This window comes from Xenopus laevis, chromosome 8S, assembly GCF_017654675.1.
Source record: "Xenopus laevis strain J_2021 chromosome 8S, Xenopus_laevis_v10.1, whole genome shotgun sequence".
In the NCBI taxonomy this organism is placed as follows: Eukaryota; Metazoa; Chordata; class Amphibia; order Anura; family Pipidae; genus Xenopus; species Xenopus laevis.
The window spans coordinates 75,954,683-75,969,613 of NC_054386.1; the positions used below are offsets into that span (position 1 = coordinate 75,954,683).

Here is a 14,931-nt window from a genome sequence, read left to right on the forward strand (position 1 = left end):
GTTTCATAACTAGGGCTTAAAAACATGATATCCAAAAAAAATGAAACTTTACCGTTTCTGTCCATGGCCATTTCTGAAAGTTTACCTGTAGTCACGATATTCACTAGTGGCAGAGAATAGGAGGGTGTTAGCAGTATACAGAGCTTTTTTGTCCTCTGTGCTCACCAAATCACTGCTGGAGAAACATATCTGGTGCAGCTACTTTGAGAAGAATCCTAAGTTTCCCCAATGGGGAACTATTGTGCTGCCTATGTTTCCGCAGTAGCAATTGTTATGTTAGCTGCTGGGAAAGCATTTGGAGGATGTTAGTCTCCCGCACTAGAGGAGAATAATTGTGGGCCAAATAATCTCCTCGTGTCATTTCCGTAGAGGAGTGCTGGAACTTCTATGTAACCTTTTAAAACTTGTAAAATTCAAAGTGAGACTTTTTTGGGGATTTTATTTAAATTGCTACTTGCCAAAGTAACACTGTAGTTTCAATGGATAAACAGGCACTTAAACAGAGAGGCTGTTATCACAGCAGTGACACATCCACACATAAAACAGATGTAAACTGTAGGCATTTGAGAGGATGCCAACTAATCAGATCTACTGAATGTATTTTTTGGCCATCCACTATACTGCATTATGGGTGGGTGTTTTTTTTGGCAGCCATGTTGGGTATGACCCCATGTAATTTGTCGGAATGGGCTGCAGAGTTGGGACGTAAACCTCATCTAAATTGAAGATATGTTACAAGTACCGAGTACTTCAGGGGCATGATGTAGTATGTAAAGTGTTTTTTTTTTCTTTCTTTCTAGCCATCATTATTGTCAAGCAGAGCTAAGGATAACTCTAAAGACAAATGTGTCCTTGTTTTCTCGGTTCCATTGCCCTATGCCCTTCTCAGAAGGAATTTTTTTTTTTCAATAAATATTTAGTGACTGTATAATCATTGTATTATAGTAGAAAGCAGGACAAATCCAAGGCAGTAGCTATGACTGCAAAGTGCTTTTATTTGGGAAAAATGCTCCACAACATGTTTCGGGCGTGGGACCTTTATCAAGTGTGATATGTCACACTTTATAATGCTCCACAACATGTTTCGGGCGTTGGACCTTTATCAAGTGTGATATGTCACACTTTATAAAGGATCAACGCCCAAAACATGTTGTGGAGCATTTTTCCCCAATAAAAGCACTTTGCAGTCATAGCTACTGCCTTGGATTTGTCCTGCTTTCTACTATAATACTGACTGTATCAATTTGGGTGTGGACACAGGACACCTTGCAGGAGAATCCACCTACATGTACTAAAGGTGAGCTACAGCCTATTTATAATCGATTGTATAATCATTGTGTTTGTGTAACTCTTTGCTGACTTTCACAGGAAGAGGTCATACATTCCAAGAATGCTGAAACTAGAAACATAGTACTGAAGCAAGATGACTCAAAGGAGGTATGTTTCAGGTTAAAAGCACTGAATAATATAATAGCACACACAACTGAATGTCTTCAAGTTTTTGGTTTTTTTTTTGCATGCACAATATATGTGATGTATTATCACTGTCATAAATATGTCTACTTGACACTTGTCTAGCATTATAGATTTGTTAAATAAAGAATAGAAACCTTTCAGGAAAAAAAACAAACTACTCACTAAGAATTTAATTCTCTCATGTTTTGGGGCTTATCAGTTTTTGCAGTTGCATGAGTGAAGTATAGCTGCAGAATATGCTGCCTGTCATTTTAATGACTGGAAACCACCAGTGACAGGAAGACTTGTTTTGCGTGCATTTTATTTCCTAGCCAAAACCACATGTAATAGGTGTTATTGGTGATTTCCATTGATCTAAATAACAAGCCTATGTGGAGGCATCGGGTGTTTCTCTGCCACCTGAGAAACATGTGCCAATAGAACTTATCAACCTGAAATGATTGAGTGGCAGAAGGTCGAACTTCACCTAGAATGACTTGAACTGTCTGTGTATATCATTACATTAATCTGATTCCTAAGCCAGATAATATTTAAAAGTCCTGGTTTGATAAATAATATAAACGACTAACAAAAACATAGATTGAAGGCGAATTGCAAAGTTCTGTCATTTGAAGGAAGCCTTTGTGATTGGGATATAAGAATATGCCTCATACAGGCTACTGAAATACTGCCTTTGTATTTTTTTTAATTGGTCACCCACTAATGTGAGTGTCAAATAATTTGTTCACCTGTAAGTTAACTTTCAAAATGCTATAGAATATCTTATTTTAGCAACCTTTCAGTAGAATTATTTACATTCTGCTACTTTACAACATTCTGCTACTTTACAAGCAATTTAAATGAGCAGTTCAGTGTACAAATAAAAACTGGGTAAACAGATACGCTGTGCTAATCAAACAGGAATATGTATAATGTCTATGTTTGTATATTTTACTTATAGGCCCATGGTTTTATTTCTGTAGTTACAAGAATGTTTTGTGTATGCCAGATCAATAAAATGGCTGTATGTTATTTTTATTTCCATTTCTAGATTATTGACCGCATTATAGAGGAAAGCCAGAAGTGCAGTAACACAGAAAATGGGCATCCAGTTGTAGAGGAGAAGCCTGAAATATTACATGAAACTTTAACAGTGGACTCGGTAAAAACTAAGCAAGATCTTCTGAGCAATATTCCTGAACTGGTAGTTACAGAGTCTACCTTCCATGATGGTGTGGAAGATCATTTACAGCAACAGATCAGTGAATATACAGAGCCAGACCTTAGTAGGACTCAAAAGGCAGGTCCTTCAGCTGAACCTTTATACATACAGTATGCAATAGAAAATATTGTTGATTTAACTGAAGATCTTAAAATAACTGAAGACCTTAAAATAAATGAAGACCTTAAAATAGAAAAGGAATCCGAAATTCTACTTATTCAAGAGGAGACTAAAGACCCATCAAAACATATTGTGGAAGATGTATTATCTAAATTACCAACATCTGATATCATAGAAGAATTACCACCGACAAAACCTCCCAGGCAGATTTGTGTGGAACCTGACATAGTAGCAAGCACCAAAAAATCTGGACCAACTCGGCCTCCACTGCCAATAAATGTTCCCCCACCACGGCCCCCACCACCAGCACGCCCAGCACCACCTCCACGTAAGAAGAAAAGTGACACTGATTTTGACAGATCTTCTGGTTTTGAGTGTAGGTATAATGAGAATGCGACTTTTATAAAAAAAAACAAACAGTGTTTGTTTGCAAATCTAGATCTTAAAAGTAAATTACTGCAGTACTCTGAAACAACTACCTCCTGATTTTTCTGCTTATATGTAGATTTTTCTCCTAATTCAATTCCAGTTTTTTTCCACAGACTTCAATAGAGTTTTCACGTGATAAGCTAGGGGGTACGTTTTTCTAAATTGAATTGCATCTCAGATTGAATTCTGCCCAAGAGTTTTTACATGATAAACCTTTTTCTCACGGAATCGAATCTGGCCCTTTATGTGCTTTGTTCCACATTCTCAGTAGCCATTTTTAGATGTTGTCTAAGTCCGTGAATTTCCCCTTTTCGTTACATTATGCCATATAAAAATAATGCACTGTGAGCATAATAATAACTTTGCAAAAAAAATATATTTGAATATATGAACCAATGAGTGTATAGCTTCAGTAGTCCACTGCTTTGCTTACGGAATTTTGCTTTATGTCCATACTGCTATAGGTAATTCAGAATTAGTCTAGTGCACATGCAATATGTATTTGTGAGTCATGTTTATAAAATAACATGAAAGCAATAAAACCGATCAGTAATTATGCTTTATTATTACGATTAACTATACTGGTAATGAATGGAGTGTTGGTGAGAGCTCTGCACACAATCAGCATTCCAAAAATAGGATCTTCTATGCAGTACACACTTCATGCCCTTTGTTTTTCTGGTCATTAACATCCTCATAAAAAATGTTTATCGAATAAGCTGCTGCACCTTGTACAATGTATCCGTATCATCTGCTCTTTTTAAATACACATACAAAGTCGTGATCTATTTTCCCTCTGCAAATGTGTATTGCTTGCAATATTCCTATTTTTTATATAACTGCTACTTTGCAGTAGGAATGCTAGCACACCATGAACAACTCCTTTCTAATTTCTAAAAAAAATAACATTGTTAAATGGGAAAACGGAAGAATGTGCATGGTTCATGGAAAGAAAAGCTGTGACATAAAGTAAAACAAGATATTGGTTGCCAGATACGTTGCACCAGTAGTATTCTAATCACTACTACTCTTTAAATAAATGAGTGAGGGGCTGGGGAGATAAAGTAACTTTCTAATAGAAGCTTTCTATGTTGTATCTTTCTGAACTAATCCTGTTACTAAACCTGTATATGTGCAGGTTATGTTAGAGTTGCTTTTTCTTGATTAAAGTTCATATATATTTAGGATGTAGGGATGCACCGAATCCAGGATTCTGCCTTTTTCAGCAGGATTCGGCCGAATCCTTCTGTCCGGCCGAACCGAATCCTAAATTGCATATGCACATTAAGGGCGGGGAGGGAAATGGCGTGACTTTTTGTCAGAAAACAAGGGAGTAAAAAAGGTTTTCCCCTTCCCACCCCTAATTTGCATATGCAAATAGATTTGGGGATTCAGCCGAATCCAAAATAGTGGATTCGGTGCATCTCTACTAGGATGCACCAATCAAAGAACAAACCTGGTGCAAAGCCTGCATGTAGAGTGACATATAGGGGATAGGGAAGAGTGGCATGATTGTTTTAGAAACTCTACTGAACTTTTAATCTATATATAGCGAGTTTCTTATTTCCATTAAGGAGTAATATTTTGTTTTTTAATGATAGTTCTCCTTTTAAATTAGCCTTTAGTCAACAATTTTATTGCTGAATTGGGGCAATTTGACAGCCTTGATTATATAAATACATTCAATTTCCTTTTATATCAAAATATAAAAGTGGAGTTTTCTATTGACTTTCGCATCATTCTTGTACATAAGTTTTGTTTTAAAAATTCCATTTTATACCCCTGGTATCTGCTTTTGGTAATGAAATGCTTTTTTAATGTGACTTACAGATCAGAAGGATGGATTCTTGGCTGGAGGACTTTTATCCCCAAACACATTAACAGAAAATATGAACAGGGATTCACAGCCATCCTTGGATTTAGCTAGTGCTACAAGTGGGGAAAAAATAGTCACGGCGCAGGTTAGTTCATCATAATTGTTTAGCTTTTAATATGTAGCCTGTAACCTAGCCTGTATCTCCTAACATAGCAACGTATGCAATTTAAATGCCAGACAGTATTATTGTGTTGATTAAAATGGACCTGCCACCCCGATATAAAAAGCTTTATAATAAAAGTCCTTTTCAAATTAAACATGAAATCCAAATTCTTTTTTTATTTTATTAAAGCATTCATAACTGTTGTAAACACATTTAAAAATCTAGAGGCGGGCAGACAATTTTTTTCACTTTCCATTCAGCACTTCCTAGATGTCTCTGCTCTCCCTACACTTCCCCGTTCTCTTTTTTTAATGGTGTAACCAGTGCATGGGGATGGACATCAGGTCCCCCATTCTGGTGCATAAACAAGATTTTGAGATGATGCAAGGCTTATATTAATGACAGTGTCCACAAAATGGCGCTTGTCTGCTTGCTATAATTATGAGTTCCCAGACCGAATAAAACAAGATTCAAATAATTTATACAGTGTAATTAAAGTTTATTTTGCTTGACTAATGTCATAAAATAGTATTTGGAATATATTTTTTGGGCGACAGGTCCCCTTTAATCAGCATATTTTCAGGATTCATATTCTCCTCTGTTTCAAACAGACTGGTATAGAAGATGCACAAATCCATAGCATGTTTAATTTGATGACCCTCATTAGTAATAGGTTTAATCAGTGTGGCCCTCACGTGAAAGTCTGCCGGCTGTGACTGCTTACCTTGTGTAGGCTTTAATAGGTATCAGTACAGAGATTAACTGGCCCCTGCATTGTTTACATCTCAGATTCACAATGTAAACTCCTGCATTGTTCACATCTGTACTACAGCCCCCGCATTATTCACACTTGTAACACTATTGTTCACACTTCTAAAGCCTTGTACTGTTCACACCTCAGAGCCACACTGAAAGTGTCCACATTGTTCACTTGCTCACACCTTATACAAACTGCTGGAAGGGCACCAGCATTGTGTAGCTGTATGTAGCATAGTATGAACTGTTCATCTTAGAGTGGTCCTGATAGGTTCCTATGTCTATTCTGGCTGTCCTATGCTCCCTGTGTGTGCCATACTCTGCCTTCCCTATGCTTCATGTGTGTGCCATACTCTGCCTTCCCTATGCTCCCTGTGTGTGCCATACTCTGCCTTCTCTATGCTCCCTGTGTGTGCCATACTCTGCCTTCTCTATGCTCCCTGTGTGTGCCATACTCTGCCTTTTCTAGGCTCCCTGTGTGTGCCATACTCTGCCTTCCCTATGCTCCCTGTGTGTGCCATACTCTGCCTTCTCTATGCTCCCTGTGTGTGCCATACTCTGCCTTCTCTATGCTCCCTGTGTGTGCCATACTCTGCCTTTTCTAGGCTCCCTGTGTGTGCCATACTCTGCCTTCCCTATGCTCCCTGTGTGTGCCACACTCTGCCTGCCCTATGCTCCCTGTGTATGCCATACTCTGCCTTCTCTATGCTCCCTGTGTGTGCCATACTCTGCCTTTTCTAGGCTCCCTGTGTGTGCCATACTCTGCCTTCCCTATGTTCCCTGTTTGTGCCATACTCAGCCTTCCCTATGCTCCCTGTGTGTGCCATACTCTGCCTGCCTTATGCTCCATATGTGTACCATACTCTGCTCTCCCTAAAAATAGGGAGTGGTCAACACTGGCTTCCATCATCAGCCCTCCATCACATAGGCCAGAAAATTCTGGCCCTCAGTACCACAGAAGTTGGACAGCACTTTCATCGTAGGATGTACATGGTCCATTAGTTATAACAACAAAGATTTTGAATGTTGTTGACAATTTCATAGAAATACTCAAAGTAGGAGCAAAGACATGCAAATTATAGATGTTCTAAACCTACCTTGTATGATGGAAGCTTCATAACTAAATCTTTCAATGTCTGTATATAGGAAAATGGGAAAGCAGCAGATGGACAACTGTCCAGTCAAAGTGAAAGTCTTGGCCCACAGAGACCTCGCTCGAACTCGGGAAGAGAGCTTACGGATGAGGTAATTCATGTTTTTCTTACCATTCAGAACTTTGTTGTTTTATATTGTTACGTAGGGTTTAGAGCTGTACTGTAATTGAGTTGTATACTGTATGGGAAATCCTGGGGCACCTCCCATGCATGTATGTATTTAAATATACACAAATGGCATGGTCTCTGGATATTGTTTCTCCCACTTTTTTTAAATATAAAAAATTCTATCATATTAACCCATACCATGGAATAAATATTTAATCATGTTTGTATGGTTACGAAACAAAAAAGTAAACAATGCCTCAGACTGTAGATGCCTCTGACCTTAAATATAATATAATTTTATTTTTAAAGTATGTTGCCTATTCCAAGGAAACTTCCACAGTGTCAGCTGAAAAGTCCCTGTTCAGGGATACACATCATTAATCACATTTTGCCACTGCAGGAAATTTTAGCTAGTGTGATGATTAAGAACCTGGATACAGGGGAGGAAATACCTTTGATCCTGGCTGAGGAGAAACTGCCTACTGGTATCAATCCTCTGACCTTACATATCATGAGAAGAACAAAGGAGTATGTAAGGTAAGAATATGTGTTGTTTACTGCAGAATGACGGGTGTAAATTTTGTTTAGACATACAAGTGGTCCAGAGTTCATTTTTTTTTCTGAAGTTCGCTTGCTACAAATTTTGTAAAGTTGTACAGATGCCTTTTAGTAGAATAGTAGTGTGTTAGTTTTTGGGTAGTCAGAATTTATTACAAATCTAGTAAACCAAGGGATTTTAACCTTGTCTTTTACAGCAATGATGCGGAACAGTCAGATGATGAGGATAAGCCGCAATCCCATCCCTCTGAAACTGATGGAGGAAAACTAAAGCAGAAAACGTAATGTATTAATATTTTGATGATATTTTTTTTTAGAGTTTTTGCAGTTTTCCTTAAATAGTACATGTGTGGGCTTTCATTGCATGCTTTACAATATACAGTTTTATAGTGACCCTTTATAATACTCTTTTAAAATTCTGCTTTGTGTTATTGTCTCTCTTTGGTTCAATAGCTGTCAAACAGTTCAAGTCTCCTAGAAGGTCCAACTGTTGGCCAGGGTACCATTGAAAGTCCACCCTTTGGTTATGAAATGGGAGAGAGAATATCAGTTACTAAAATATCTAGGACAGAATTTACATATTTCACCCTAATTGTCATTTATGTTGAACTAGTATATGTAGGAGAGCAAATGATTGTTTCATCCATTTCTTACCTTAAAGGAGAACTAAAGCTTAACTAAAGAAGTAGGTACAAATGTTGTACATTATGTTTTGTGCTTCTGTATCAGCCCAAGGCAACCACATCCCTTTAGCAGTAAAGATCTGTGTCTCCAAAGATGCCCCAGTAGCTCCTCATCTTCTTTTCTGCTGATTCACTGCACATGCTCTGTGCTGCTGTCACTTACTGAGCTTAGGGACCCACTCACAATATACAGTACACATAGAATAGAAATGTCACAATATAAGGCTGATTAGTAATTAATACAGATAATTACTACATGGCAGCACAGAAACCAGTGCAATTAGCATCATAATTTAATAATCAGCCCTGTAGCATCATCTTATATTACAGACAAACCTCATTATCTGCTGGATAATTTGAATGCTAAGCTTAGCTTCTCAACAGCTGCTTAGAGCCCACTGACCATGTGAGTGTCACAGACATTTTCCAAGATGGTGACCCCCTGTGACAAGTCCTGGATCATTGTTGCTATTAAGAAGCTGAAACTTTAGGCTGGTGCAATAAATTCTGCATATAAAATATGACATTTTTAGGGTTTAGTTCTCATTTAGAGGAGAACTAACCCCCCCTAGCATAAGCCCCACCCCTAAGCTTCCAGGCATTGCCCCCCTCCCCGCTCACTTTTAACATTTCAGATGGGAGGGGCAATGTCTGGAAGCTTAGGGGGGTTTTATGGTAAGGGGGGTTTAGTTCTCCTTAAAATTGATTTTTAGGATGGGCACCCCCACCTCTGCTCCTAGAATCTGACAGTTGCTTGCTTATGATACATGCTTTGCTTAGTAGTGTATATGGATGATTAGTTGTGTTTGTGTGTTCCAGAGTTGTTCTGTCTTGTCTTTTTATAGTGCCCCAGTAATTATACAGTAAACTACACTACCAAAGTCATGTTTACAGTAGCATTTTATATGAAAGCTAGATGCATAAATATATATGCAGATATAGGATCCCTTATCCAGAAACCCGATATCCAGAAAGCTCCGAATTACGGAATAGCTGTCATTTTAACCAAATAATCCATATTTTAAAAATAATTTCCTTTTTCTCTGTAATAATAAAACAGTAGCTTTTACTTGATCCCAACTAAGATATAATTAATCCTTATTGGAAGCAAAACCAGCCTATTGGGTTTATTTAATGTTTAAATGAATTTCTAGTAGACTTAAGGCATGAAGACCCAAATTACGGAAAGATCCGTTATCCGGAAAACCCCAGGTCCGGAGCATTCTGGATAACAGGTCCCATACCTGTACTTATAGTTAATATGTTTAGAAATGTTAATAATTTGATTTTATTGGTGTGGCATGTATGTGGAATAATGCACTTTTGAACTGTGTGGTATTAAAAACCAGTGAAATATTGAATTTTTAAATCCATTGACTTGGTTTGGATTGACTCATATCCAATGAAGCATAATTCTGTTTTGTAATCATTTTATTCTGTTATTTGTGAGATTTAAATGGTTAGACAGTAGAAAAATGTGGATTTATGCATTTGTAGCATATTTTATATTGAACTGAATATACAATGTTGTACAGTAGCAGTGTGTGTGGTATATAGTATAGTAGGTGCTATGACTAAATAATACAATTTTTAGGGAACTTAAACTAGTACACTGTATTTATTCAATATACTACATTGGCTCTCTTTTGTTCTTCATTTCAAGGACACAGCTGAAGAAATTTTTAGGAAAATCTGTCAAAAGAGCGAAACATCTCGCTGAAGAATATGGAGAGCGTGCAGTAAATAAAGTAAAAAGTGTTAGAGATGAAGGTGAGAATTTCCTGTTTTGGAACCTTGGCTCATAAACAACAGAGTTAAGAGATCTTGGAACGTTTCTGATGTATTTATATTTTCCAGTTTTAACATTCTAAGCAGCACATTTTTGTTATTTTTTCTTAGTTTTCCATACGGATCAAGATGACCCATCTTCCAGTGATGATGAAGGGATGCCCTACACAAGACCTGTTAAATTTAAAGCTGCACATGGGTTCAAGGGACCTTATGACTTTGAGCAAGTCAAAGTAGTACAGGATCTGAGTGGAGAGCATGTGGTAATCTTTGCTTTTATGCTGAAAAGTGCCTTGCTGTTTAGATGCCAAGATTGTGACTTATTTTACTTTTTTCACCCCTTTTCTAGGGTGCTGTATGGACAATGAAATTTTCTCACTGTGGCCGATTGCTTGCCTCAGCTGGCCAAGACAATGTAGTGAGAATATGGGTTCTTAAAAATGCCTTTGATTATTTCAATAACATGCGAATCAAGTACAACACAGAAGGTACAGCTTTCTTGGTTGGTTTCTTATTTATTGCTAAAAATAATCTTTTAAATATTAAGATGACATCAGCCTGGATGTGCACTTTTCCTGTTCCCGCCTCTCTTCTATAGCAGGAGAATATTTGTTCTGTAAATGTTAAAAGGAAGTGAGCTGTTAAATTGTATCCCCACAGTCTTTGGTAAAATAGTGCATCCCAATGTTAAAATCTGATTTATTACACAACTACGTTTTGGATGTGTCATGTACAGTAAGGGCCAGATTTATCAAGGGTCGACTTTCAAGTTCATGTTATTTTAAACACCCATGAACTTGAAATCCTACCAACTGCAATTTATAAAAAAAAAAAAAAAAAAAAATCGACTTTTTGGTACTCTGGTGAATAGGAACGACCCGAAAAAAACGTATATGTCAAGAAGGCTGTAAACAACTACAAATTGATCCTAGGATGTCCTCCATAGGTTAAAACAGCAATTCGGCAGGTTAAAGGTGGCAAATAGTCAAATTTTTCGAAACTAAAATGGAATTTTAACAATTTTGACAGTTTTGGCCATAGAAAAACTTGAAAATTCGAATTTTCACTTCGACCCTTGATAAATCTGCCTCTAAATGTTTTGTATCACATTTCTGAAGATCGGCATTAAAGGGGTTCACCTTCAAAACACCTTTTTCAGTTCAGTTGTTTTCAGATTGTACATCAGAAATATATGTCTTTCAATTGCTTTACATATTTAATTTTTTTTTTTTTTTTTTTTTTTTTTTTTTACAGTTTTTGTTGTTCACCTTCAAACACTTTTTCCTTTCAGTTGGTTTCAGATTGTAAACCAGAAATAAAGGCTTTTTCCAATCACTTTCTATCTGTGACCGTTTTCCTAATATTAAAGTCTAAAGTTTAATTTTTCACCTTTTAAAGCAGCTCTAGGAGGGGTTGTCAACTCTTTAACTGCTCTAAATTCATATATTTAGTTGATAAATTTGTTCTCTTTAGCCCTGTTAAGCAGAATCTCTGAGTTTCATTAAAGGCATCTGTTAGAATTGCTACAATAGTTGCTAATATTTCCCAGATACTGCTGAGAAATCTATCAACTAATTGTAGCAACATGTAACTGTTCAGAATCTGCTCCTGGATCACTGAGCTGCCAGACTGAAACACTAGAGCCAAGAACAATATGAAAACAACTAATCAGAAAAAAGTGTTTGGAAGGTGAACAACCACTTTAAGTTTAATGTCCCTGTCTCTGGTGTTTTAGTCTGGCAGCTCAGTAATTCAGGTGCAGACGCTGAACTGTTACAATTTGCTACACTTAGTTGATACATTTCTCAGTAGCATCTGTGGAATATTAGCAACTATTGTATCAGTTGTACCCAGGGATTTTGTTAAGTAGGTAAAAGATAACGAAATGTATCAACTAAATGTAACAATTTAAAACTGTATATAGAGTTGGTGACCCCGGCCCAGAGCTGTTTTAGAAAGACATACGAAAAATGAAACTTGAAAATTTTAAATTTATACTTCAGTATTAGAAAAAAGTCAGAAATACAAAGTAATAATAGAAAGTAATTGGAAAAAGTCTATGTAAGTTTACCTGGTGGTTCTGTAGGGCAGCGAAGAGGGATGGCTGTCAATGCCATTGAGGGGACGCCCGCAGTCTGTTGATTCATGCCAAACGCATGCAAGAATGCACGTTTCTTCTATACATTTGTGCGTAGGTGGTGTCATTGAGAAGGAAAGGCTTCGTGCACTTGGGTGGGCCAAATGTTAGACACCCCCCAAGTTATTGTATTGACTTACCTGAAACCCCGGGTCGGTGCTCCTATCAGCAGAAAACTGCACGGCCCGGAGTTATTCCAGTGAGCACCACGGAACGATCCTCTTCTGGCTTCTTCTTTCTCCAAATTTCCCTAGGTAGACACATGTGCAGTTGAACGAAATAGCAGACTTTTTTTGTTAAAGTTGTTTTTTTTCGCTCTACTGCACATGCACAGCTGCGCGAAGAAAGAGGAAGACGGCAGAGGATCACTCCGTGGTGCTCACTGGTATAACCCCGGACCGGTACAGTTTTCTGCTGATAAGAGCACCGGCCCGGGGTTTTAGGTAAGTCAATACAATAACTTGGGGGTGCCTAACATTTGGCAGCCTCAAGTGCACAAAGCCTTTTCTTCTCCTTTAAGTCCTGGCAGAATCTAAGTAGCTGAAGGCTCCTCCCGAAGCTAAAGGCGGCTGCTATAGGCAGAAGGGTGAGCAGAGACCAGGAACTTGACTTTATTTCTGAGTTTAGGGTGCCAATCATGACAGTCTACATCTGAAAGCAACTGAACTCAAAAAGGTGTGGGAAGGTGAACAACCCATTTAAAGGAGAACTAAAGCTTAACTAAAGAAGTAGCTAGAAATGTTGTACATTATTTTTGGGCTTCTGTGCCAGCGCAAGGCAACCACAGCCCTTTAGCAGAGAAGATCTGTGTCTCCAAAGATGCCCCAGTAGCTCCCCATCGTCTTTTCTGCTGATTCACTGCACATGCTCTGTGCTGCTGTCACTTACTGAGCTTAGGGACCCACTCACAATATACAGTACACATAGAATAGAAATGTCACAATATAAGGCTGATTAGTAATTAATACAGATAATAACTACATGGCAGCACAGAAACCAGTGCAACTAGCATCAAAATTTAATAATTAGTCCTGTAGCATCAGCTTATATTACAGACCTACCTCATTTTCTGATGGATAATTTGCAACAACCCCTAAGCTTAGCTTCTCAACAGCTGCTCAGAGCCCTTTGAGCATGTGAGTGTCACAGACACTTTCCAAGATGGTGACCCCCTGTGACAAGTTTGAAGTCCTAGAGCATTGCTGCTATTGACAAGCTGAAACTTTAGGCTGGTGCAATAAGTTCAATATATAAAATATGGCATTTTTAGCCATATTAATTTTTAGGGTTTAGTTTTATTTAAATATTTTGAAATATGGTTCTCAAACTGTGGGCTAGATGTGACCCTCTAGTCTAGTGGATTTTATGGACCCCTGCTGTTTAATGTTTCCATAAACTTCTTTGTTCTTCTAAACTTAATCATTTAAATATAATTCCACTTATGAAGTCTGCTAATTTGAACAGTGATGTTTTAGGGTATAGTTTGGTATATTACTGCAAAAAATATAAAAGATCACTTATACAAACTACAGATCTCTGTTTTTCTTTACAGGAAAGGTTTCCCCCTCCCCATCTCAGGAAAGTCTTAATTCTTCCAAGTCTGACACAGATGGAGGGGTATGTATTTCACGTAGATGGCTGTAGTGACTGAAAAAAATAAATAAAAACTGTTATTTTCTGCTTGTCAGATGAATGTTTGCCGACATAAAACATACTTTATATATAATATAGGCTACTCCAGTCACAAAAATTCCACCAAGCTATTTTATTTAAGCTATTTTAATTCTGAGAGTCAGAATTTGCATTACTTTTTTCCTATGTAATCTTGTAAACAAGATCATTCATATTTTTCTCATCAAATAAATATATTAAAGGAGTTGTTCACCTTTGAGATACATTTTAGTATGCCGAAGAGAGCGATATTCTGAGAAAATTTGCAATTGGTTTTCATTTTAGATTATTTGTGGTTTTTGAGCTATTTAGCTTTTTATTCAGCAGCTCTCCAGTTTGCAATTTCATCTGGTTGCTAGGGTCCAAATTACCCTAGCATGCATCAATCTGAATAAGACCCTGGAATATAAATACTACAAGGCCTAGAAAGATGAGTAATAAAAATTATAATAATAATAAATATGTAGCCTTACAGAGCAATTTGCTTTTTAGAAGAGGTTAGTGACGCCCATTTGAAAGCTGCAAAGAGTCAGAAGTAGAAGGCAAATAATTATAAACCTATAAAAAATAAATAATGAAGCTTAGAATTCGGCATCCTATAACATACTAAAAGTTACATTAAAGGTCAACCACCCCTTTAATGTTGACTTGTTGTTTTTTTTTGGTAACCTTTAATGGTAAAAAAAAAAGATATAAAAAAATAAATATATAATCTATTATACAGAATGCTCGGGACCTGGGGTTTTCCAGATAAGGGATCTTTCTGTAATTTGGATCTCCATTCCTGAAGTCTGCTAAAAAAAACAAACAAACAACAAAATAATTGTTTTTCCACTGATATGGACACATGCAGCTTAGTTAAGATCATGTA

The 14,931-nt window shown here is 37.2% G+C and overlaps 1 protein-coding gene across 1 annotated transcript in view; it reads left to right on the forward strand.

The window, feature by feature from the left end:
• Positions 1-14,931, forward strand: part of wdr44.S (WD repeat domain 44 S homeolog) — a 42,928-nt gene that overhangs the window by 15,957 nt on the left and 12,040 nt on the right. Inside the window, exons 3-12 of the mRNA XM_018233113.2 lie at positions 1,369-1,437; positions 2,507-3,173; positions 5,057-5,187; positions 7,108-7,206; positions 7,624-7,760; positions 7,979-8,062; positions 10,128-10,234; positions 10,364-10,515; positions 10,602-10,740; positions 13,942-14,006. Of these exons, the coding sequence (XP_018088602.1) occupies positions 1,369-1,437; positions 2,507-3,173; positions 5,057-5,187; positions 7,108-7,206; positions 7,624-7,760; positions 7,979-8,062; positions 10,128-10,234; positions 10,364-10,515; positions 10,602-10,740; positions 13,942-14,006 (1,650 nt within the window). The remainder of the gene's footprint in view (positions 1-1,368; positions 1,438-2,506; positions 3,174-5,056; positions 5,188-7,107; positions 7,207-7,623; positions 7,761-7,978; positions 8,063-10,127; positions 10,235-10,363; positions 10,516-10,601; positions 10,741-13,941; positions 14,007-14,931) is intronic.